General features: G+C 42.0%; 1 protein-coding gene across 2 annotated transcripts; it reads left to right on the top strand.

Moving 5' to 3' along the window:
* The first annotated feature begins 609 nt into the window (after positions 1–609).
* LOC127472428 (cytochrome P450 4V2) lies at positions 610–23,061 on the top strand. 2 transcript variants are annotated; one of them, XM_051790676.1, is made up of 12 exons: positions 610–4,134; positions 4,373–4,493; positions 11,003–11,115; positions 12,129–12,214; positions 13,704–13,894; positions 14,314–14,383; positions 15,483–15,609; positions 17,774–17,965; positions 19,627–19,729; positions 20,059–20,193; positions 20,362–20,541; positions 22,211–23,061. In XM_051790676.1, exons 2-12 carry the CDS (start codon positions 4,418–4,420, stop codon positions 22,384–22,386), a joined length of 1,449 nt encoding a protein of 482 aa, XP_051646636.1. In that variant the 5' UTR covers positions 610–4,134; positions 4,373–4,417; the 3' UTR covers positions 22,387–23,061. The 2 variants fall into 2 exon arrangements, with proteins under 2 accessions (XP_051646636.1, XP_051646635.1); XM_051790675.1 differs by lacking the exons at positions 610–4,134; positions 4,373–4,493 and adding an exon at positions 7,544–8,721.
* The last annotated feature ends 3,556 nt before the right edge of the window (positions 23,062–26,617 follow it).

Genomic DNA, 26,617 nt, shown 5'->3' with positions numbered 1-26,617 from the left:
GTCTTTCATAGGGAATTGTTATTCTGTGTGTAGAAGTGAATAAGTTACATTGAGGCTGTAAAGTCCTGCTCCCACTTTTTTTGTTTGCTCAGTGTTAAGGATGTTCTAGTATATGTAAACATCAGTCATATATAAAATTTATATTTTTAAACAGGAATTTGCAGTACTTCCTCCTTAATCACTGTTTCAACGTTTCTCTGTTTTTCTGCTTATAGCACTTGGTTTCTTACAAATATTGTCTGTCCCTACTTTTTCTTTGTCGTTTAATTCTTTTGTAATGGAATTCATTCATTGCTTTTGCTTACACTGTTCTGATGATCAATAACTATGGGAACTGCTGGGATAAACTTTGTTTACAGGAAATAATTTTTTCCCTGCCAGTCCGAACATGTTTATAGATGCCAAGCAATTGAACCAGCATGCTGACAAGTCTGTAAGACTGTTCCCACTTCTTGAGATTTCTTATAAAATAATGTGTGTTATTGTACAAATTAATCATCTTTTGAAATATGTGAGACTTAAACAAGAAAATATGTACTTAACTGATGAAAACATCATTTCATACCTCTTTGTGTAGACCCAAATGGGAAGATCAAAGAGGAGACTTGGAATTGTGTTCTGTCCAGCAAACAAAGCACTGATCAGATCCCTGGCTATTAGTGCTGTGAGCATTCGCAGTCAGGGATTCCTCCTTCCATCAGAGAGCCAGTAGTTGAAGCAAATGTGTTTGAAGTGCTGTTGAAGTGTAAAGGAAGGACGAAAAAAAGTTACTTGCCCAAATTGTGCAGTAACAGTTTTTTCTTCTACTTAGGAACTAATACCAGTTCTCCTCACTTTTTATGAATGTTCAAGGATTGATAATCCAAGGCCTAAAGCATTTGTAATGTATATTTCATATCTATACTGTTAATCAGATTTCTTTTTTTGTAAATGGTTTGTAAGCACTGTATTCTTTTGAATACTGGCTTAGTATTTTTCTTTGACTACACTAAGTTCACTCACTGGTGATGGTATGTTATAGTATCTGAGAAGGTAGAATGCTTGAACTTTGAAGTTGCAGAGCAATTTCATACAGTTGCAGGTCAATTTGATGAAGTTTCTTCAGAAATCTCATGTCAAAGATGACTTAACTTCCAAAATTCACTTTCCAAAATTCCAGAATTAGTGCTTTCAGCAACATGTCCAAAATATACTTTTGCTCTTGTGAGTGCTTCCTCCTCTATTGTACAGACCTTGAAAAGAATGCAGAGAAGCGATGGCAAAATGTGTCCCTTTCCGTCTTGTACTTTGTATTTCATAGCAATGCAGATCTTATGTTGTGAACTAAATGAGAAGATGAACATGCACTGGTTGATTCTGTAACAACAGAAGTGGTAACCAGTGAATCACTGAGGAGTGGTTCATCATCTGGCGCTTTGCAAAAGAGAGAAGATTGCTGACATCTGTGAAGCAATGGAGCTCAGTCAGTTGATCTTTATGTGGAGAGAAGAGCAGAACAACAAACAGTCTGCTAATTACTAGAGCAGCAATGGAATGCTCTCAGCTGGCAGGAAAGAGGGAAGAGGAATGTTTGCTGTCTAGCAGAAGTATTTTAACACTTTTCCCTTTTGGTCAGTTTTTGGGCACCTGACAGAATCACAGTCATCTTACATGCTGATAATCATCATATCGTTGACTCATTCCATATTGGAAGGGACCTCAAGGATCATCTGGTCCAACCTTTATTGGCAAAACTCCTGACTGTGGCTATAACAGTCTAGACGAGATGGCCCAGCACCCTTCCCAGCTGAATTTGAAGTGTCCAGTGTTGGGGAATCCACAACTTCCCACATAGTGGGATCATTCCAATGGCTGATTGTTCTCACAATGAAAAATTTTCTTCTTGTATCCGATCAGAATCTCCCCAAGTATGACTTGCACCCATCACCCCTTACTTTTCCATATGATCCCTTATGAAAAGAGAGTCTCCATCTTCTTTGTATCTACCCTTTAAATATAGGGACATGATGATAAGGTGTCCTCTAAACTTCTTTTCTCCAGGCTGGACAAACACAGTTCTCGCAGACTTTCCTCCCATGGCAGGTTTCTCAGTCCTTTGTTCATCTTTGTGGCCCTTCACCTTATCCAGCCTGTCCACATCTTTCTTGTATAGCAGGGACCAAAACTAAACACTATTCTAGGTGTGGCCTGACCAGCACTGTGTAAAGTGGGATAGTGATTTCTTTATCTCTGCTGGTGATGTCCTTGTTGATGCAACCCAGCACTGTCTTGGCTTTCTTTGCTGCAGCAGCAAACTGTTCACTCGCACTGAGCTGTACTCATACTCCACCAGTGCCCCCAGGTCCCTTTCCATCAAGCTGGTCCCCAGCCAGGTAGGTCACAGCTTGTGCTGCTCTTCCTATAGTATATTTTCCCAAATGCATGACCTTAGCATGTCCTTCTGAACTTCATCAGGTTGTTAGCCTACTCTTCCAACCTATCCAGGTCTTCCTGCAGGGTGGCTTTCCCTTCCAAAGTGTCCACTTCCCCACTCAGGTTGGTATTGTTGGTCAACTTCACTAGGGTACACTTGATCCCATCATCGAAATCACTGATGAAAATATTAAACCGTTTTGTACTAATATCGATCTTTGGGGGACTCCACTTGTGACAGTTGCCAGTTTGAAAGGGAACTATTTACACCACCCTATGGCTGTGGCCACCCACCACATGGACCACTTGTCCAGACCATCACACATCAGTTTCTGTAGGAGGAGGCTGTGGGAAATCATATCAGAGCCTCTGAGATACCCAGGTAGACAGTATCCACTGCTTGCCCTGTATCAACTGAGCAGGTTACTTTGTTGTAAAAGGCAATACTTTGTTGTAAAAGGCAGTCATCTTTGTCAAGCGCACTTTGCTCTTCATGAATCCATGCTGGCTTTTCCTAATCGCATACTTCATTAGGCTTGTGACAGCTCCCAGGAGAATTTGTTCTGTAAGTTTGCCGGGGACCAGAGTAAGACCGATGGACCTGCCATTTTCTGCATCCTCCTTTAAACCTTTCTTGTAGATGGGATTGACATTAGCCGCCTTTTAGTCTTCTCAGATGTCTCCCGAACTCCACAACTTCTTGAAGATTATGGAGAGTGGCCTTGTGGCGTGTCAGTCAGCTCTCTTAACACCCTTGTTCAGTACTGTCAGAGCCCATCAATCTGTAGGGGTCAAGCTCCTTTAATAGTTCACATACCAACCCTTCCTTCACCTGTGGTGGGTCTGCATTTGCATCAGCCAGGATTTTTGTTCCTAAGGCCTGGTGCTGGAAAGGACATAGGTGAAGAAAGTACATCTGCCTTTTCAGCCTTGATGGTAACTAATTCATCTCTGCTGTTTAACAGCAGGCAAATATTTTCTGTCTGTCTCTGCTTGTTGTTTACATACCTGTCCTGGTTTCAGCTGGCATAGAGTGTATTTTCTTCCTAGTAGCTGGCACAGTGCTCTATTTTGAATTTGGTACGCTAATAATGTTGATAACACTGATGTTTTGGTTGTTGCTAAATTGTGTTTGTCCTACATCAAGGACATTTCAGTGTCCCATGCTCTGCCAGTGAGGAGATCCAGAAGAAGCTGTGAGGGAGCGTGGCCAGGACAGCTAACCCTGACTGCCCAAAGGGATTTTCCGTACCACAGAATGACGTGCACAGTGTATGAACTAATGGGAGTTGGCTGGGAGGGGCCCATCGCTGCTAAGGGGAGGACTGGGGATTGATCGATCGACAGGTGGTGAGTGATTGCATTATGCATCACTTGTGTTTCTTGGGTTTTACTCCTCTCCTTTTCCTATTTTTATTTTACTTTACTGTATTTCAATCATTAAACTGTTCTTAACTGATGGTTTTATCTTTGTTCTGATACTCCTCTCCATGCCATTGGAGTGGGGTGTCTGCATGGTACTTAGTTGTGTGCTGATAGTATCTGAAACCATGATAGTATCTGAAGATTCTGTTCTTGTAGGTTTCGACATCTGACTAATTTCAATATGAGCTGAGCTTTTGTTTTTCTAACTGCATCTCTGCACACCCTGCAATGCCCAATTACTTGGGCATAATCCTGAAGCCCAAAAGAAGGTTCAAAGAGAACTGGATGAGATGTTTGGTAAGATTTCCATTCCTCCTTTGTCAAGATTGAAGAAATGGCATATGCCATGTGGCCATTCAAGATGCTTTAAGTAGGTAGAAGTAGTTGGGATGGGTGCTAGAAGGTGCATGAGAGAGTACTGAGAAAGTTTACCAAGCAAAGGGTAGGGTTTTTCTATTTTTTATAGTGAAGCAGTTATAGATAGTCACTAATTTGCTGTTGTTTTGACCCTTCTCCCTTTTGCTTTTTTCCTTAGAAGGATATCAAGTATGGAATGGCACAAATATTCAGATCATAATTTATGCCGTACGCAGAAACCCCAAGATCTTCTGTGACGTGGAGGAGTTCAGGTCTGAGCGATTCATTCCCCACAAATTGTAAGGATGAGCACCTGTATGCTTTCCAAATATGTAATGTTGTTGATAGTTTGCATGCATCCATGACTTCGTACTGACATTTCTGGTCTCACTAGGGGGTGTTGTGGAGGAATTTTCACCCCCATTTTCCCCTTCAGTCTTGCAATGGTTTTATGGTAGGCTTTTCGGCTGAGTGTAGGTGTCAAGGTGTCAGCAGCAGGGCTGCTGCTGGGATGGCCTCTGTGAGAAAAGACCTGAGAAGAGAACACACATGGTTCCTGCTGGTTCTGTGATGGACCCGCTGCAGGCCACAGCTGAGCCCAGCAGCCAAACCAGTGACATCTCTGTGAAAATGTATTTATAAAAGTGTACAAAAAAATGCTGAACAGGCAGAGGAGGATGGGGAGGGGAAAGATAGTAAAGCAGCAGTGCAAACACCAAGGTCAGTGAAGGAGGAGGAGGAAGTATTCCAGGCACCAGAGCAGTGATTCCCCAGCAGCTTGTGGAGCATGCTGGAGCAGGTTTATCCACAAGACCTGCAGCCCATGGAGGGGACCTATGCTGGAGCAGGAGAAAAAGGGTGAGGAGGGAGCAGCAGAGAGGAATTTTTCTCTTTGTTTCTAACTTCCTATTTTTAATTGTCTATAAATTAAATAAAAATTACCAAGTTGAGTCTGTTTTGCTCATGATGGTAACTAATAAGCAATCTTCCAGTCTTTATCTTGACCCGTGAGGTTTTGCATCCTGTTGAGGGTGGGGAGTGAATGGATGGGTGTCTGGCTGCTGGACTAGGCTAACCTACCTTAGCTTCTAACAGGCTGCACAGCTGTGATTGTGTTATAGGCAGGCACATCAAATGTGGACAAGGGATTTCCTTGTTGACGCCAAATCTTCTGTATTGCAGGAATGCAGGTAGCAGATTCTTAGTGCTGTGTGTTTCTGTGACCCACATCACAAGTATTTCCCAATCTTAACCTGCCCCATTTATTCATTCTCCATGACCTCTAGTTTTCTTCATGTAATGTGTAGCATGCTGCTAAATGCTTTGTTTAAACTTGCTGGAGTTTAGCAAGGAGGAGGCCCTGTAGGATCTGGACAAACAACGAAACAGCGGGCGGAATCTCCACTTGTGACCTTGCATGATTTATGATCATCCAACTTGGCAGTGTGCATTTTCCTTGGCACGTGGGTGTGTAAATATAGGTGTGGTGCTTTGGTAGCTACTTAGCCTTATTGTCTATTAATTATGACAACATCGTTGATACTTTATCAGAATTGCTTTACAACAGTAGGCTGTGTTCTGGGGGGACCAGTGGTGGTCTGCTTTGTTGTAAGACATAACATTATCCTTGTAGGGAAGATTTTTGGTTTCTTAGAGAGGAGGCAAACTTTTGTATTCTGTTGGGGATAATTCATTCATGCAAAATGTCTCAATCGAAGGATCCCGATATGACGGCTACAGAACAGAGTAGTTGTTTCTGTACAGTGAACACCAGGTTGCAGAAACCAAGCAAGGTATGCTTGGTGGAGGTGGGCATCGCAGCAATCAATGTCTCTGGAAAACATAGCTGTGGTCTCTGTTTCTCAAATGCTGTTCATCTCCTCTACCTCTGTGAGAAAGGATCCACAGAAGGATTTGAAGCTGTAGATTTTTAGGCTACAGTGACATGAAATTTAGCATCAGGCCCTAAAATGCTTCTCTGAGGACTGGGGAGATCTCTGAGTTGTCCAGCACTGATGATATATTTTGAAATGGAGACGTGCTGTGTTATATTTTTTTGTGTAGGTGATGATTGTTGGGGACTACAAGTAGCCTGGGCTTTTTTAGAGTAGATTTCTATATGAAGGTAATTATGTTGTGATGGTGTGTGTTGAGAAAGAGAGAAGGTCTTACTAAGAAAAACCTTTCTTAAGAAAAAAACAGTTTTTCAGAATGAGCAGTGTACTTCTCTTTTTTTCTTCTGTTGTATCAGACTCATTTTAGCTTTGCTTTGCTTTGGGTTTTTGTTTTTCTTGTTGTTAATGATGATTTTATTGCTTGCTTTATTGAAGAATCCAGGCTGCGTTCTAGGGACCAGCAGAATCCTGTGTTGTCGTTTGTGCCTCTGGGCTTACACACCTGCCTTACAGGATGCATGCCTTCTGTCAATATGGTCAGAAGGGCTTCCACTTAGGTAAGAGGCTGAATAAAAGCAGGTTTGCACTTTCATGTGCATTTATGAAAGCAAAGATTTACTAACCAGTGGAGTGCTTACAGAAATCCAACACTGAGCAAACAGGTCTCTGAAACTCCTGTCCTATGGGACATCATCCAAGGTTTGCAAGTCTCAGTGACATAATTAGGCCTTAAAGATGCCAAAACTCTCATTTCTTCTTTCTTTTACATCTCATTCCAGTGTTGCTGCTACCTTTTGTTAGCAGCATCACCATTGCCAGCTGCTGGCAGGATTTTGCTTTCCCTGTGGCTTTTCGCCTTCTCCCTGCTGTTTCACTGTTTCTCTTTTTTTTTTTTTTCCTCCTGCAGAAGGAGTTATCAGGAGTTAGAAACATGGATTTTTGACTCAGGATCACAGTTAGGCACTTCAAACTGCAAGGCTTTTTCTAAAGATGAGAGCATAATTACTCAACTGATCTCCATGTTAAAAAGACTTAAGTCGAACCTCTTCATCCTGCATCCTTACTTCCTTCCTAGGATGTCACCTGGACAAAAGAGGGAACTGATGGCTGTGTAGCTTACCTTGTGTGTTAGCAAGACAGGGCATGTATCTGCTGCTCTCTGTCACAAAGCATTACAAACAACAGCAAGAGTAGCAAAGTTCGTTTCCAGCTGTTTACTGTGCATAAAGATACAACAGTCAGCATTTATGATAAAGTTTTTGCTGGGAGATTGCAGGAACAAAGTGCCAAAATTTAATCCCCTCTGCTGCCAAGGGTCATCAAAATCTTATTTAATTTCTGATATTCCGAGCCTTCTGTTTGTGTTTTATGTCTTAGTTGTTGTGTTTATGCTGTTTGTTTATTTACTAAAATGCTGGTGCAGTCAGTGCAATCATTTTTGGCACAAAGCAAACAGTCTGAGTGTGACTGTGGCTATAAGTAGCTTTTGTGCTATATTCAGAGGGTGAAGTTTTGTGAATTGGCTGTGAGCTATGCTGTCTCTTTACCAAACTTCTGTTTTACCACAAAGTTTCTGAGCGCTTGCTTTGAGGCACAGATGCTCAGTGGCCCTGCAGCAGTGAGAAGAGACCCTGGGTCCTCCTGAGGCAGGAGCGGCAGCAGTGTGTATGGTGGATATGGTACTGCCTCTGTGCGAGCACTTTGCAAGTTGTGGCACAGATGCTGGTACTGTCAGTTGTGTTATTGGCACCCTTTAGCCTATGCCTGAGCATTCAACAGTGACATCAGTAAAGGCCATTTGAGCTGAGAAGCATCAGTGTGCTTTGCAGTGCTGCTCTTGATCATGAGTCTGTATGGGATCTGGTTTGGGTAACTCCCCGAAACCATCAACCCAACTGAAGCTTAAAGATATTCCCCATCTCACCCTTCAGTCATAGTGTTGGACAGCGCTGGAGCAGTTCCATTCTGTATGGCAAAATAGTGTTCTCTGAGCACCTGAAAACAGATGGAGAAAGATGATACTGAGAAAACTCATCCTTCCCAAATCATCAAAAATGTGTGTTTTCTCTTGACAGTGCTTTATGTCGTTTCCTGCTGAGGTATTGCATGGGTCTGCAAAGAACTTTCTCACTCTTCACTTGAGTCAGAGGAGTGAAGTAAGGGCAGGGAAGGAGCACTGTTCCCTCTAACTTCTCTGCCATTAGGAAATGCTTACAGGCAGTCTCTCCATGTGTGTGGTTTTTAAATCTGTTTATTTCCCTGGCAAGAAGCTGCGCCTGTGGTCTTTGTGACAGCTCCGCCTCCTGCTCTCCTGGCCAAATTCCCCACACACTCAGCTTGGTGCAACGGCACTGGCGGGTACAGGCAGTGCCAGTTCCACAGCAGGGATCAAGGCTTGCAGCAGGAGGCTGAGAGGTGATGATGGAGGTTATGCAAGGATCCACAGGAAGACTCCAGCTGCTGCCCTTGGGGGCTGGGGTCATCACTCTGTTGTTGACAGTTGTGGCTTTATGCTCCCTGCCCTCCCTGATGAGTTACTGGAGGCGATGGTGGATGATGAAGTCAATCCCGGGTATCAGCCCCTGCTATCCTGTGCTGGGAAATGCTCTACTCTTAGAACGGGGTGGAGAAGGTAAGGCCAACTCACGCTGTAGCCCAACTGTGAGGTCCCTGCACTGTGGGGTTTGCTGGAGGAGCCAGTGCTGGTGAGGTGCTTGTGTGTTTGAGCTGTGGCTGGCTGGGGAAGGGGAATGGGAGATCAAAGGTGTGCTGATGCATTTAGGTCTGTCTGGGGCTGTGGGCAATCTGCAGAGGGGAACTGTGTGAGGAGTGGGCAGTGAAGGGGAAAGGAGAGGAACTGCATAAATGTAGCATTATTATTAGTCAGAGATTAACTGGAAATTCAATCTGACAACAGCTTCCAGATGCTGCTGCTGGACTCAGATGGTTACAGTTGGTAGGATGGAGGATGAATGCTGTCGGATGTGTTTTTCCAATGGGGAGGCATGCTGAGGGCTCTTGCAGGAAGTGCTATTTCACAAAGCAGAGCACTGTGTTCTCGTGACTGCTAGCTGTGATCCAAACAAAACTTTAAACAATTCTCTTCCCTCAAGTAAGCATGTGCAAGGGACTTTATCATGCTGAGTTGCTGGGTCACTTTCAGCAATCACAGAATTAACTGTGACTTACATGTGTTAGATGCAAAAGAACTTGCTGAGTATTTACAGTACATCCCTCAAAAGCAAACCTTTCTGTTCTTGCACTTGTTAATGGGACCTTCTTTTTTGCCAGGTACTCGAGAGAGCACTAATGTGCTAGATGTTCCCTTTCCATTTGGTACCTCTTTTTTAACAGGAGCATATTTCTTAAGGAGTTTGTGGTGTGAAAGCATTGATGGCTGTGCTGTCAGTGGCCCAGACGCTTCTGTGTGTGTTTGTGATGCCTCTGTATGCTGGTTCTGCTCTGTGTACATGTATTCCTGGCTGTGCTGCCTAGTATGCTGCCAGAAGAGAGACTGTGCAAGCATGGTAAAGTCAAGGACGAATACAGTATTGGAACAGAAATTGCTCAGTGCTGACCCATGCTGAGACATGGTGCCTCTGTTCACAAGGGTACACTGTCATATCTTTCCCCTGCATTGAACCCCATATCTAAATACAGATATGAGAGATCTTTGGTGGATGTGAGGGCAAGCAGCTTTCCAGGAAGCTGGCTTTGGGGAAGTAGTAGGAGGATCATAGTCAGGATATTTATACGACCCTGACTGAGAGATGAATCTTCTTTTTTTTTTTTTCTTTTTTTTCCCCTCTCTTCTTTTTAAATTTTCTTTAAAAACCAGAACAAAACACAGCATTGTTTCTGCCTCCGGAAAGCAGTTTGCTGAAGACCCTGATGTTCTTTGGAGTCTTTAATCTCATTTGTTAGCAGGAGTCACATAGCCTCCATGCTTTAGTTAAGTTAGTGTCTTTGTTCCTGTTTATTTATGTAAAAATGAGTGAAGTTTGTGGTTTGTAATACTTTTCATTTAAAATGTGACAATGAAAAAAAGATAGCTTTTATAAAAAATGGTAAAGTTTTATAGCAGAAAAAAGAAGGGCTTTTCATATGATGGTGATTTGGTTTATTGGTATTGGTAGATAAATGCTGGAAAACATGATATTTTAATCATGGCAATGCTAGGAAAAATATTTTTAAAATAGCAAAATAATCTGACACTCTTAAACCTGTTGGATAAGGTCTCATTAGAACTCAGACTAGGGAAGACTGTATTTGCACATTGATTAGGAAATGATTATTTTTCTTTTTTTTTTCCTCTGATTGGGGACCTTTGAGTTTTCAACTCTGCAGAGGCTTAATAGGATATCTTTTATTGTTTAAGCTGGCTTCTGAAAGGGTATTCTTCGAATATCCTGATAATGGCCACCACATGTAGTATTGCAGAATGAACCTGAATGCTGTCTGCGATGAGAGAGCATCAGAGACCTTTTTGAATCAAACTAAACACCATCTACTGCTCCTCCCTTGCTCACAGATCCAGCTATCTCCCATGCTTTCTGTATAACTAAACTGACAATATATGGATTGGATGAGTGTATAATAATGTGGGAGGAGGATTGGCTGAATTGCTGAGCTCACTGGTATGAAGTCCGATTGGCAGCTGGACAGAAGTGGTATCTCTCAGGTGTTCTGTGGCATAAATGATCTTATGAGTCTGTGCCCTTAGAGATTAGGACATCTGAACTGTAAAATCCACAGGTGCAAAATACGCTGCTTGATCATAAAGCTTCAACAAAATCAAAATTGCAGGGCATATGGTGTAAAAGAGTTCATTACAGAAGTTTTTCTTAAGTCTTATTTAATAACCCCCCCTTTTTGAAAAGTTCTAATCTTATTCCAGTCCCTTCTTATTCCAGGTTTTTTTAATCAACTAAAATTTTATTCTGAAGAGTTCAGGAAGTGCTCATTGTTCAATCTTTGGTTAGGACCATTGCCTGTCGTAGTTTTGTATCACCCCGACAGTGTGGAGGTGAGTGTGCTGGTCTCCTGCTTATTCTACTGTCATGCAGAGTGGTGTCCCTCCTGTTAGTTTGTATTATCTCAATGTACTTTTTGTTAAAAAAGACTTGGGCTGATTTTCCTTGGAATTGTCCTCTGACCCAGTTCTAAAGAAAGGCTTAAAGCAAAAGAATGTAAAAAAGCCTAGTTGGGTGGGGAGGGGGGAGAGCTGGGAGGGGGGCATACTGAAGATGGCCAACAAATGAAAGCACCAACACAATATGTTTTATACGAAGAAGCATCTCCTTTAGCTTTTTTTTTTCACATGTGTGAAAGCTTCTGCTCCCAAGATCAGAACAGGTAAACTGACAGCAGGGAAGGTGGGACCACTGAAATAAGGATGGAACATTACGAAATACAGATTTCAGTGCTTGTCTCTGACTGACTTCTGCATTAGAACTTGGTGGGTCTGTCGTGGTGCCATGAAATGTAGTCATTAGTTTTGCTACTGCCAGTGATTGTCCTTGAACTGGTGTAGGAATAGTTGTGCTTTCAGAAGAATTTGTAATGGGAAAGCTAGAAACTCGTTTTCACTTAGGAAGCCTGCAGAGTGTCTTCTCAAGAGGGTTAGATGTTTTTTCTTCCCTTCTGCTGTCCAGAGGGGTTGCAGAGAGAGCTGTGTTCTCTCTCTCTGCTATGCTGGAGACAGATATCTAACAGACATGCAGAGAGGCCTTGGGAAGGTGGGGGAGAAATGGAGGGGGTAAAAAGGTGCTGTACAGGGCATGAACTTGCCTTTTTTGTCCCTGGGGCCTGGTGCTTGAATAGCATTGTCAGGTATTTGTAAGTTTCTCGTGCTTTGGCCTTCTAAATAAACTTTGAATTCTTTCCACTGCGTTGGCATTTCTGGGGATACCTGCATATTTTACTTTACAAGAAGACAGGGTTTTCTCTCTGTTAGAGTGTTTATTGAAGAAAGAGTGAAGAAATCTCTCTCTATCTAACAAATGATATTTTTTTCCTCGCTATTAATTTTTTTGACAGGTTATTTTGAGCAGTTCAAAACATATAGAAAAATCATACCTGTACGACTTCCTGCATCCATGGCTGGGCACTGGACTTCTGACAAGGTATAATGAAATGCAGGTGCATTCCTGTCTTTTTGAAATTCACAGGGGATATGATAGGAAGAGATCTTGGTGGCAGGAATGCTGTGTATATCTCTGAACAGAGAGATTGTGTGCGTTGCTTATCTCAGCTGGTGATGCTGCAAACCAGTAGGATTGGCATGAGGCTGGTGATGCTTTGGGGTAGGATTGGAGAGTATCTGCACCCTGCCCTTGATTTCCTTCATTAAGTGGAGGATCCTAAGAAGTGAACTCAGGTAAGAGCATAGGTCAGGAGTGGAGAGAGGGAAGAGCAATGATGTAAGGGTTTGGTGTCCTCCAGTCTTGGGAGGGTAAAGAAAGGTTTAGTCTGGATGCTGCAGATATTCAAGAGTGAGAACAAGGCGAGGGTAGAGTGGCTTTGGTGTCTTTGAGCCTCTTTTGAGTTTTTGCGAGAAGGTCAAGGTCCCCCTGTTAGTTTGTTTCTCTTTTACAGGCTTTGCTGCTTGTTTGGAGCCCTCAGAGGTGAACTCCTTGTACTTTATGATGGGACCATGGTGGTGTAAAAGCCAACTGTGATCATGTGGTGTGAGAAGTGCAAGTTTATGTGAGAGAATGAGGAATGCCTTTTATCCTGAATTTTGTTCATGACCCCTAAGAAACCAGTTAGGAAGCAGTAACAAAGTGCAGAAAGTTGAGGTCCATAGGCATCAGACATCTTCACTGTTACAGAGAATATATTTTGACTTCTTTGTGCTTACAAAAACATAGTGGAGGCAAATGTTCCAGTCTCTACTGATTAAGGGCAGCACTGGTAGACAGCAAGCAGATAAGCTGGCCTGAGGAGTGCCCCAATAGCAAGTTAACAGGAGTAGTGGTGTGATGGTTTTGCCTTGTAAGCAGAGGTGCCAGCTGTGTGCCCGTGGCACATGTGATTCAGAAAAAGCAAACAAGAACCCCCAGGAAGCTATTTCCATTCTCTGTGGCTCTCTGCTTGTTCACTGGCATGAGGGAACTGGTTGCCTGTCTCCAAGGGAATACTTGGAAGCCAGGCCTTGAGGCAGTCATTTTGGTAATGTCCCTAGGCCCTAGTTCTCCGCAATCCTCATTTCACAGTCAGCAGATGAAGGCAAGCATGACTAGTGATTGAGAGAGACACTGTGGTGGGTTGAGACCTTGATGCTGAATAGCTGTTTTGTACTATAGGAGGCTTCTGCTTGGTCCCTCTGAGCCTGTGCACTGACCAACAAGGCTGTATTGCCTGGAGGCTTGTTGGCATCTCTGTTTGTTGAGAGCAGCTAGAGAAATGGTGGCTTCTGCTTCTGAGAGATCTGGAGCAAGAAATATTGCCATTTGCTGCTTCTGGGGAGTGCTATGAACAGCTTGAAGAGACATCTACAGAGTGTCCACCTCTTCCAGGCTGCAGTATTTACTGTATACTTCCTGTGATGGTGAGGTTTTTATTTTTGACTTGGGAACTTTTAACCCTTCCTTCACCCCATTAATTTTACAGCACTGGAGACAAGTGGCGGTCGCGGAGGAAGATGATAACTCCCACTTTCCACTTTGCAATATTGAATGATTTTCTAGAGGTTATGAATGAACAAGGAAGTATTTTGGTTAAGAAACTTGAAAAGCATGTTGACAAGGAACCATTTGATGTCTTTCTGGACATCACTCTGTGTGCCCTTGATATCATCTGTGGTAAGTCCTCTTCAATTATTGTGGTGGGACTGTAAATGATGTGGATGCTCATAAGTACAGCTGTGCCAGTTTGTGTGAGGAGGTGATTGAAGAGGAACGTCCCTGCATATTGTGTGAATGCATTTCTATCCTCCCAAGGCCATCCTTTCTCCCAGGGTTTATTATGTGCATCTGAGCAGGTGAGTTTGTGGGATTGGCACGACAGAGTTAGCATCTGAAGTGAGGTTGTGTTGAAGAGCAAGATTTCTGGGCATGGAAACACAAAGCAAACTCATCACCTGGAAAGGGATGTTTGTATTCACCTGTCAAAGGGATGGTGTTGTGACAGTCAGAAGCTGGGAACAGTAGTAACTTACTGTGTACACAGACTTTGCATTTCACTTTGCACATGTGAAATGTTGATATTTTTCTTCTTCTAGAAACAGCAATGGGCAAGAATGTAGGTGCTCAGAAGAATAAGAATTCTGACTATGTTTCTGCTATCTACAGGTAAACGGACATTTTCCTTAGCTACTGCGTAGAGCTGGAGTTGATGCTGCTGGTCAGGAGGGAAGGCCAGGGGGGCAGAGATGGAGGGATGTAAAGCACTGGAACAGACCAACCCTGGGTCACTAAATACCCTGGAGGTATTTGAAAGACTTGTAGATATGGCACTTAGGGTCACGATTCAGCAGTCAGTTAACACTAGGGTTAACTAGTTGAACTCAATTATCTAAAAGGTTTCTTTCAACCTAAATGATTCTATGATTCTATGATCTCACTCCAAACTTTTGATGGTGCTTGTTGATGACAGGTACGTTATGAAAGAAGGGGTGGACTTCTAGAGTTTGATTTTCATCGATTCCTTGGCCTTTCCCAAATTGTACCACGAGTGTGCGTGAAGTTGGCCTAAATGTAGTAACTACTTCTTGAAGTCTCTGCAGCCAAAGCATGTGCAAGAACTGCATAGCAATGACAATCAGCCCTTCCAAATGTACTCCAGTTTGTTTGAGCATACTTGAAGTCTCATATTCTTTGTTTTAAATACTTTTACATGTTATCTGGCATATATGGTATCTGGAATTGTACTCCAGTTGTGTTTGAGCATAAGGATACTTAAGTCTCATGTTCTTTGTTTTAAATACTTCTATATGGTGTCTGGTGTATATGGGATCTGGACAATCAAGTAGGAATGTAATGATGTCAGATGACTGGTTCTCAGGGCAGATATTTTGGAAGCCTGTCATGAGTAGTCTTTTCGACATGGCCAGTGCCTTACTGAAGTCACATGGGACTGAACTGGATGACTTAATAGGTCTGTTTCAATAGGATTCCAATTAAATGAGAATATACTCTCCTTCTCAGAGAACAATGCTTAAAGATATAAAACATGGTGATGCTGGGACAGGTAACAGAAATTTTGAGATGGTGTAAGATCAGGAAACAAATGTGAACAGCCTTCCTTTCAGATGAATGAGTTTAAACTCACACAATCTGTTAAATTCTACTTCATTAGGGTACATAGAACACTTTTTTTGGTTTTTGAAAGTGTGTTGTAGTTTATTTTTTTGTCAATAAATGTTACATGATGTAATTGTTTTGCCCGTAGGATGAGCGATCTAATCCAACAGAGACAGAAGAGCCCTTGGCTTTGGCCTGATCTTTTATACATGCTGTTCAAGGAAGGAAGAGAGCACAAGAGGAACCTCAAAATCCTTCACAATTTTACAGATAGAGTATAATTCTTTTGTTTGTTTGTTTGTTTGTTTGTTATTTATACTGATAATTTTAGTTATTGGAGCCAAGTCTTGCACTCAGTAGGGAGCTTCCAAATGGGATGAGGTTCAGCCTCCTTGATATGCATGTACTAAGAGAAGAGCTCTCTCTCAACTGGGATGCTGACGAATTCCCCGAAAAGAAGACAATAGTTGACTTCCCTTTCTGGAGTTCTGTCAAATTTAAACAATAGGAAGTATATAAATCCAAGGGAGTGTCAGGACTTACAGCGGGAATTCATTGAACTCTTGTTCTGCCCCAGAAGGAGAAGCATCCGAAGCACTTGCAAGAACTCACTGCCAAGTTTGGAGCAGTAAGCGTAGGGCTCTGCGTGGTGATGCCATTTGATCCAGCCCTCAGAAATTGAAGGCTGTATTCATTTTTCCCTATTCAGAGCAGAACTGCTCAGATAAGCAAACAGATACAGGTCTCCACATCAGCAGAAAGACACTTTGACACAGAAACCATTAAGCATGTGTCACTGACTTGGCATAAAATGCAGTGTTCTCTCACTATGTTAGACTGGAAATAACAGCCCTTTCACTCACCAAATAATTCCCACGCTACTCTTGCTAATGTTTGCCTTCCAAATCTACTTCGAGGATGTTTTCAGGCTGCTTTCCCTATGCATGTATGATGTCGTGGCATCAATGTCTATGACAAAGAAAATAATCTCTGAACTTCGATTACATATAATGAGCCACATTGTGTTTTTTTAAGTACGTCATGTTTTGCTTCCTTTTATTGGGAATTGCAGCAGTGAGACATGAGAGAGGCTCTTAAGAGGACGTAAGGTAACACTTGCTCTCTTCCTATGCTGCAGCTGAATATAAAAAGCCAAATCTTAGAAGATGACAAAGAAACAGTAAATAATAATGTCACTTAGTGTGGGTGCTGACAGAAAGAACTGAGCCAGCACAGCTTCATGAGAGGAAAGTCCTGCTTATCAACCGTGATTTCCTTTTATGATGAGGTAGTCCATCTAGTTGATCAAGGGAAGCCAGTTGATGTAATCTTTTTGGATTTCAGTAAAGCTTTCAGTACTGTCTCTCACAGGACCCTTCTGGACAAAACGTCCATCTGGATAAACACATCTCATGGTGGGTGAGAATTGGCTCACAGATTGAGCACAGAGGGTAATAGCGAATGGGGGAACATCAGACCGGTGACCTGTCACCTTGACAAATTAGAGGACTGGGCAATCACCAACTATATGAAGTTCAACAAAGGAAAGTACTGGATTCTGCACTTGGGTTGGGGCAACCCCGGATATTCATACAGACTGGGGAATGAGATGCTGGAAAGCAGTGCCATGGAAAGGGACCTGGGGGTCGTGGTTGATGGCAAGTTGAATATGAGTCAGCAGTGCCCTGGCAGCCAGGAGGGCCAACCATGTCCTGGGGGGCATCAGGCAAAGCATCACCAGCCGGTTGAGGGAGGGGATTGTCCTGCTCTGCTCTGCACTGGGGCGGCCTCACCTTGAATATTGGGTGCAGTTTTGGGCACCACAATATAGGAAAGATATTAAGCTATTAGAAAGTGTCCAAAGGATGAGAACAAAGATGGTGAAGGACCTTGAGGGGAAGGCGTATGAGGAGCAGCTGAGGGCACTTGGTCTGTTCAGCCTGGAGAAGAGGCTGAGGGGAGACCTCTGTCTACAACTTCCTCATGAGGGGAAGAGAAGGGGTAGGTATTGTTCTCTTCTTTATGGTGACCAGGACAGGACAGGACCCAAGGGAATGGCCTGAAGTCATGTCAGGGGAGGTTTAGGTTGGATATTAGAAAAAGGTCCTTCACCCAGATTGTGGTTGGATACTGGAACGGGCTCCCCAGGGAAGTGATCAGATCACCAGGCCTGACAGAGTTCAAGAAGCATTTGGACAATACTCTCAGTCACAAAGGTTCATTCTGTTGCATGGGACAAGAGGTATTGGTCATATTTCACCTACTAACACAAAAGGTCAGTCAAAGTTCATGACCTAATGCTGATAGCTATGCTAACTAGATCATGTGGACTGCTATAGATGGATGTTGTTGTTTTGATAAGTTGGGACAAAACTGTATGATGTAGACTATGGGCCTGTGCTGAATGCATCATATCTGATATAATGGTTCTAATCTCAGGTCATTGCAGAAAAAGCTGCAGAACTTGAAAACACTAAGCAAAAAAAACATGATAATGATGGCAACTGTGAAGAAAATGTCTCCAAAAAGAGAAAAGCATTCCTGGACATGCTGCTGAGTGCAACAGATGATGAAGGGAACAAACTGAGCTACAGGGACATTCGTGAGGAAGTGGATACTTTCATGTTTGAGGTAACCAAGGAAGCCACTGGTTTGTTTGTGGTTTTTTTGTTTTGTTTTGGTTTGATTTTTCTGGTTTTGTTTTTTGTTTTGTTTTGTTTTGTTGTTGATGTTGGTTCTATTTGTTTATTTTGGATGGTTTTTTTCCCCAGAACCTGAGATTCAGAATTTGAGGGTAGTGACTCTTGTCTTAATTCAGGAGCTTGCTTTTAGTATGGAGTTATTTTAGCCCTGGAAGCCTAAGAGGAAATATCAGTCTTTCTACCCTACAAAGGTAGGATAGAAACATTGATGTGCCCTGGCAAAATGTTGGGCAATACATGTGTGGTAGGCCCTGCCTATATGAACAAGCTCTACTCATGAAAGCAGGTGAGTAATACGATCTTAATGACTGACGCGGACCGTGGGCTCTTGGCTTATGTTGCAAACCTCATTAACACTGAACAGAGCTCTGAATGGTTTCGGTGTTTTGTCATCTCTCCTCACGTTTTGTCCATTACCATGTTGGCTGTTCCTGGTTCTGTTGTCAGCTGTGTATTAGTGTGTTGTCTTCTCACAGAATCTTGCACAGAATGGTTTGGGTTGGAAGGGACCTTAAAGATCATCTGGTTCCAACCCTCCTGCCATGGTCAAGGATGTCACCTGTTAGATTAGGTTGCCCAGGGCCCCATCCCACTTGGCCTTGGACATCTTGAGAGACAGGACATTCACAACTTCTCTGGACAACATATTCCTCACTACTCTGTGAGTAAAGAATTTCTTCCTAACGTCTAATTTAAATCTCTTCTCTTTTATTTTAAAACTATCCTCTCCAAACCCTCTGATCATTTTCATGGCCCTTCTTCATGTCTGGTTCTCTGTCTAATGAAGGATCTAAACAAGATTTTCACAAGTTTCCCACACGTTTCCATTAGGTGGACCTGAATTCTGTCTCAGAAGAGCTTATGTCATAGAATCATGTTACTGCTATTGTAACCTAGAGAAGCTCTCCTCCCATTATTACTATTTCTGTACTACATCAGCATCCTGAACTTCACTGCAGGTGCACTTTTTCAGTACTGAAATACTTTTTTGGTCAACTTTTCCCTTTTCTGTTCTCCCCTTTTTTCTCTCTTTTTTTACTTTCCTCTCCCTTTCCTTACTTCTCATTGCCTTCCTAAGTGCTGGGAACTAGTAGTTGATCCCCTTTTCATAGGAAGCCAAGAAGTATTTTCTCCTTTGGCTATTGTAATGTGTCTTATTAGACCATTTTTAGATAGTTTTGTAAAGGTTACAGGTTGTGTCCATTTTATCTCTCCTGCAGTAGTCATTGGCCCCCCAGATGTTATGTTGTTGACTGGACAGTAACCAAAAATATGAAAATACATCCGTTTCATTGTGTAGAGACTGATACTTCCTACAGCTTCTGAGAATCAGGAGAGATTTTGCTTGTGTTATTTCAATCCTTTTCCCTTTTGGTCAGTTTTCAGCACCTGACAGAATTGTGGGTCATCTTATACCTTGATAATTAGTGTGTTGAATAGAGTATTTCACTCTTGATTATTGTTTTTCTTGTGGTCATGGGACTAATAAGTGTCGCTTTCCATATTACCTGCATACCTAAGTATTCGAAAAGCCCACTGGTGCACAGGAATAGAGTTGAAGTGAATGTCTTTGTAAATCTGAACCTCTAGGGCCATGATACAACAGCAGCTGCTATGAACTGGGTCCTGTACTTGCTTGGACATAATCCTGAAGTTCAGAAGAAGGTTCACAAAGAATTGGACGAGGTGTTTGGTAAGTTTCCATTCCTGCCTTCACTGGGGCTTTGGCAGTAGTTGATGCATTTGTGAGTGGAGATGTGTTAGAAGCTGAGATGTAGAAGGGGAGTTAGGAGCATGCCTTCTGGCCCTTTTGGAGTTTTCAGCAGCTAGATTGGGACGTGTGTGGGAAGATCTGTAGGGGTGTTCAACTAACCTTACGTCTTGGGGGCAATATATGTGTAACAGGTTCTTGTATGTAGTCTTGGTGCGTGATAGGAATTCCTGGAGGGATCTAGGGTGAGTTTGTTTAGCCAGAAATGGGGAGTTTTGGTCTTGCCCATTCCCCTGTTTATTTTTGGACAGACAACACTGAGCGTCCTGTTACAACAGACGACTTGAAACAGCTTCGATACCTTGAGTGTGTTGTGAAAGAAGCCCTTCGGCTCTTCCCTTCAGTTCCCATGTTTGCCCGTACCTTGAGAGAGGACTGCTGTATTAGTAAGTAAGCTGTGTTTGCCACTTTCTGTCCTGTTAGCATGTCCTCATTGGAGATGTTTCCCAAGTAAATGGCAGCATTGTTTTATTTTTTACTGTGCTGTTGTGTATAGAAAGTCACTTATTTGCTGTCGCTTTGACCCTTTTTCTTCCTTTCCCTTTTCTCTTTAGGTGGATATCAGATACCAAAAGGCGCAACTGTTCTTGTTTTAACTTATGCCCTGCACAGAGACCCAGAGATCTTCCCGGACCCAGAGGAGTTCAGGCCTGAAAGATTCTTCTCTGAAAATTCTAAGGGAAGGCACCCATATGCTTATGTGCCCTTCTCAGCTGGTCCCAGGAACTGCATTGGTAGGTATCTGAAGAAGTCTTTGTAATGTGACAGTTTGGCTTTTGGTGTGGTAACTGAGACAGCAACGAGTGTATCAGAAATTTAAGTCTTGATGTGCCTGCTAATTGTGTACTGTCCTTCCTGCCCCCACCACACCCAGCCCCTGAATTCTAGGCACTGTGGGCCCTGCAAGCCTAGTGCTTGAGCTGCCACATTTGTTTCTTCCCAAGTTTCTTCTTGAGCTGCCACATTTGTTTCTTCCTAGAGACCAGTGGCTATCACGCTGATGTTTCCTCCTCACTGCCTGTGCAGCCTGGCAGCATGTTATTTGGCTCTTGTGTTAGGACAGGATTCCTTCCAAATTTCTGATTCTCAGTGTTAGCAAGACAGAGTGAGAGAACACAAATGCCCTGCACCTGTTTTGCTCTGGAAACATCTCTTCTGTCTCATGATCTGAGCTGAGTGTCCCAGACATGCAGTCTGCAACTGATGTATTTTTTTCCCTCTTTTCTGACACTGTAGTTGGTTTGGTCTTTTCACTGTCATCCCAGAACTTGTTAGCTCTTCTGATGCCACTGAGATGCTTGGCGTTCATCTGTGCTCAGAATAGAGGCATTGTTAGTTTTAATGTAGAACACGTGAAAAGACTGTTCCCTGCACTGATTTTAACTGCAGGTGGGGAATATCCAGAAAATGTCATGCCATTTACAAGAACAGGAAATATAACTTCTTCTGGGTTTTTTGATTTTGTTGGTTTGGTTTGATTTCTTTTTTTGGGGGGATGGTGTTGATTTGTTTTGATTTGTCTCATTGGTAGTAGGTGCCCTTCCCATAAGAACAGTAAACTAGGTCTTTCCATGTTCCAAAGAGAAATCTAATCTAATCTAGTCTAATTAGTTCCTGAGTGTGAAGGAACATGTGCAGGAGAGATGGTTCATTAATATCATTGCAGAAATGCATCACTATGTTCATGTGTATGGACATCCGTCTAAGCATATTATACAGAGGGGAGAACAGAAAAAGTTTTGAGCCCTGGCTTTGTGTCCTGTGCCCATTTTTCAGTTTAGTTTGTGTGAACTGCCAGGATTGTGGCACTTGGTTTGATTTCCCTCGTGTTTCTCTGTTCTCCCCTTTCCTTCTTCACCTTTCTCTGAAGTGTAAATTGAACTTTGCTGTCTGTGCTACCAAATCATCAGTGTGAGGTTTAATGATCACTGAAGGAAGGTCTGTCTGTCATTCTGTTGCAGTCATACCTCCTTTGCTCCTCTCCACATATATGGACCAATGAGATTTTTCACTCTCCACAGTCCCTGTATGGCATCTTCTGCTCTGGTCTGCCATCCGTTCCCCCTGCCTAGTCCATCCAAGAGATATGACAAGGCTGTGTTTTGTAGAAGTTCCATAAAAAGGGTTGACTGTTTCTGCTTTGCTGTTTGAATTCTGTGTGCTATGGGAAGGAAGACACAATGTGGATTATCCCAGGAAGGCCAGAGTTTTCATGCAGAGAAAAGTGCTAGTATTGTTAGTATCCATGTAAACTTAATTTTGGCCTAAGGCTAGTTCTGTTCTCAAGGCAGATGCACAGTCCTTGCTTTCTCCTGTTCCTGGGAGTATCACGGTGAACATCCAAGTGCAGCAGCCATTGATGCAACCTTACAATAACTTTTCTTCCTGCCCTGTGACTTGTAGGTCAGCGCTTTGCACAAATGGAGGAGAAAACTCTTCTAGCCCTCATCCTGCGGCACTTTTGGGTGGAGTCATGTCAAAAGCCAGAAGAGCTTCGTATAGCTGGAGAATTGATTCTTCGTCCAACTAATGGCATCTGGATTAAGCTGAAGAGGAGACCAAATGCTGGATCAGAATGAAACTCATTTCAAGGGTTTACTTCCAAAAATTTTCAAGCTATTTAGGCTGAAATATGTTTTAAAATCAGATATTTTGATGTCAGTCCAGCAGTTTGTTAAAACCGGTTGTTATTGTTTCATTAAAGATGTTGTAATAGTCTTAAATTGCTCTACTTTTCTAGTACTTGTGAACTTCATGTTAATCTTTGAACTGCAAGTCTTTAAATATTAACTTCTAATGCCTTATCTGCTCAGATGAAACTATTCTGTTGCAACAGTGCCACAAAACCTTAAGTTATGGTAGTAACAACAGCAATGCCTGTGATTAAGTGATCTGGTTACATGCCATAGCATTTGCCAGGTAACTGATAGTCTCAAATATTTGTACAGTTTTCAGGTTTCTGAAATATACAGTATCAGGTTCTGATAATTCTTCCTCTCAGGCAATATGTTTCCTTTTTGATAATGACTGTATCTGTGAAGATGAAGCAAAAATCTCTGGTGACTTCTCTCCTCCTCTGTAAACATTTACAGTAGTTCTTAAATAGTGAGTGCTCTGAATTATTTTTTAGCAAAGTATACCATAAGCATTAATCTGTATAACCATACCAGAAAGTAGATAGTGTGCAAATTACACACTGGATGTCGCAATGACAGAACCACTGTATTTACAAATAAACTTCTACTATGCCTCAATATGGAATGAAATTGCATCTGTAGAAATTGCATGCCTGTATGCAGGTAAAGTAGCGATGCATAATTATTTCTTAGCATCAGTTCCTCTGGGGTGATCAGTCAACCAGATTTTACTGTGTTGCTCAAAGCTCAAACAATGAGCCAGTTGTTCTCTTACCTTCTAGGGTCTTGTAAAACCCTGAGCTTGCTTGGCAAGTTTGTTAAAGGGGGCTTAGGTACTTCAATTCCCTGAGACAGGCATAAGGGAGAACACTGTAGTGTTTTCAGGAGGTTAAACAACAAACTTTTACTGGCAAACTTCAGAGAATAAGGGTACTTGGCAAGTTTCCTTAAAGCAACATTCAATCAAAATAAAGCATTTCACAGAGCATTAACTTAGCAAACTCTAGCCCATCCAACTTCCAAGTTACCCAGATTTCAAGACAAGGAAATTTGAAGAAGAAAGAGAAAGAAAGGGGAGAAAGAAAGACTTATAATCACTGCTTGAATTCCAGCACGATCTCAGCTCCTATAAAATGCAAACGGGCCGCAACCCTGTGTATTCCTGTGCAATTGCTTTTATTGGCTCTGGTCTCTCTTCTCCTAGGTGGGGCATTCAGTGTGCCAGTGGCTAATAGCCATTCTGGGCTGGACTAGATCTTGAGGGGTGAGGGTGTGGAGCAGTGCACCATCCCTTCTTGGCTGAATTTACTCCCCCTTGCAGCCCCCCTACCTCCCCTTTTAGTTATTTTGAGGCAGTAATCATTTTCTCCACTCTCTCACAGGCCATGAAGGCAACATACACAGTTTTTTGCTAACTGAAGTTAAAGACGAATCACAGTGATGGAATAAAGTGCCTGTGAAAAGTTTCTGACTGTTGGTACCTTCAGGACAGGTCAAAATCTGTTACAGGCCACACAGCTTTTTGCAAGCTCTGAAAAAGCTGATGGCTAGAGCAAGGTCAGGTCTTCTAGCTGATCTGCTCTTTACTTGTGCCCTATGCTTTGGGACTTCTTTTGGCTGGTGTATGTTGCTCCAGCATGGTGCCTGGTGCCGTACAAAGAAGGGAGCCCGCCGATAACCACACTTTTGTCTTTAGGTGCTGATGCAGCTCTTGCTCTTGCCCTATGGTGAGCAGTGAGGGTTTTTGGTGTGCTGTTGCCTTTAGGTTGTTCTGGGGCTTTGGGCACCCTGCAAAGGGGAGCTGGATGAGAAGCTGGAGGTCAGAGCTGATACAGCCAATATGACTTGGTCCAGTCTAATGAGTAATATGGTACAAAGTAACAAAGGAGTAATCAGTGTTTACTGGTTTTGTTGATCTTTTGTCTGTTTGGGTGTGCCCTTTTAACAACACTTTGTGGTTTAGCACCTGGGATGCTTCCGTCCTTTGTAGAACGTCATAATAAAGAGAAAATAATTTCTTTGTTTTCCAAGCAAATTAGAGATTTCCTTGAACCTGCCAAATTCTTTATATTCTGATGAACCTAGGTTTTACCATTTTCTGAGGATCTTATAAAAAGAAAGTATTTAATTGCTGAGTTTACATAAATGAAATTACAGATCTTGACAAAAAGTTTGTAATTGCTACCTTTATTTTGCCCTTAAGAAAAAAGAAGTCATGTAGCAATGGTAAAATGGCTGCATTCTTCAGCCTTCTTTTTCAAATAGGTTTCATTTCTGTACAATAACAAGAATTTAAGTTTCCAGGGCTGAATGTAAACATTGTTTTCTTTATAATGAGATAACTTTTGAGACTACCTTCATATGTTAATCATCATCATGGCTAGGCTTTGTGAATCAAGATTTGGGAAGGCTCATATGTTAATACACAGAATACAAATGACAAGTGTTTTCTTAAGGAATTATTTCATACTTTCAGGTACTCAGCAGTGTGAGCTTTCAAGGTATACAAGATTTGCATCCAAGATATGTTTTCTCAGGACTTTTGGTATGTAGTTGAAACCTGGAGAGGTACCTCATGTTTTCCTAAACTATGTCCTTAAAGCTGAAGACTTTCAAGACTTCCTTTTCTTCTGTGGGATTTATTTTGTAGAAACAGTTTGTAAGATAGACCAAATTATAGCAATTCTTTCCATAAGATAATTTTTTTTACTTCTAGCTATTCTGGCCAATATTTTTTCTTGTGCTTTGTTTTTGTATCATACTCTTCTCATATAATGAGATCTCAAGTAAATTATAATTTCTTTTTGATTTCTAACGTGAACAAGAAAACAATTGAGACAAAAACTAGATAAAACTGTAATGAGAAACTCATTATTAAAAGTGCATGGGCTCAAATACTGACCCATGTTGCCAAAGTGGAAAATCCCTATTTAGTGATGCACATAGTATCTTTGCCAAGATAAGCACTGATTTAATCCTGTAATCTTTGTGTTTGAAGCTGCTCTGAAATGGCGGTGACCTCTCATCTTCAGTTGTGAAATTTGATTTTAAAGCAGTCTGAGGCTGCTAAGGAAATAAATATTGAGGAAAAAATACTGAAGGTACTGAACTTTCTACTGGGATAGCAGAAACGGAGCATATGAGTGTTTCTGGTTAATGGTTTACAGCTGTTATGGAGAACACTGACAATAAACCCTGTGTAACATCTTGGGAGGTTCTGCTTGAGAATCTCCTGCAGATGCCTCAGAGGAACTAGAAGTTTCCAGCCAGCTTGACACAAACTGCTTTTTGGCGTCTGAAAGCTGCATGTTTGGACTCATGCAAGAGGTGGACTAATGGTGCTTTCTAAACATCCACCTGCCTTCCTGAATTTAATCCTCATGCTGTGAAAGACAAAACTTCATATGTAGATTTTAGTACACTGCTGCAAACAGATAATTTTACCATGTGTTTTAGCTCTGAATTGAGCTAAACCACTCAATTTATCATCAATCTGCTCTGTTTTTTCTGTTTATTTGAACTGTATACCTTATTTTTCCAAAAGTGTGGAGTTGGAGTTTTTTGGGGTTTTTGTTTGTTTGCTTGTGTTTTAATAAGATAGTAACGAACAGGAATAACTGCCCAATATCTGACCTGGAAAGCCTACATGAGAAATAAAAAGTGAAGAAATTAAGTCCTTGGAGAAAAGTTCTAATCCTTTTGTGCCACCAAGTGAAATGCATGCAGACATGTACACACACACACACAAAGGCAAAATAATTATTTTAACTGAACACTAATACAAGTTGAGCAGTACAAAAAGTTGTAAGTTCAGCTTGTTTTTTTTATAAATATTCTGATAAGTGGTAGGTTTTGTGATTACTTTCATGGTGATGAAAACTTCGTAATTTGAAGTAAAGGTGAAAATTTTTCAAGGGGTGTGAAAAATTATCATCACTTTTTGGATGAGAAAAGAGTTGCATATTTGTGGTTATACAGGAAGGCTTCAGTGGTGTTGCCTGGCAATGGTGTGGTGTACTTTTCCAGAGCTGTGTTCCCATGATACCTGTCCACCCTGTGACCAATATAAAAATCTGCTTTTCTGAGTTAAAAGTCAGAGCTGTACAGACATCTTAGTCTCAAAACATTTCGTGTCACAGGACTAAACTATCGATGTGTTTTTCAGTAAAGACTT

This window comes from Manacus candei, unplaced genomic scaffold, assembly GCF_025592945.1.
Source record: "Manacus candei isolate 608988 ecotype Guabito, Panama unplaced genomic scaffold, ASM2559294v1 h1tg000028l, whole genome shotgun sequence".
In the NCBI taxonomy this organism is placed as follows: Eukaryota; Metazoa; Chordata; class Aves; order Passeriformes; family Pipridae; genus Manacus; species Manacus candei.
Note: the sequence above shows the minus strand (reverse complement) of the source record. Positions and strands in the feature narration are given on the sequence as shown.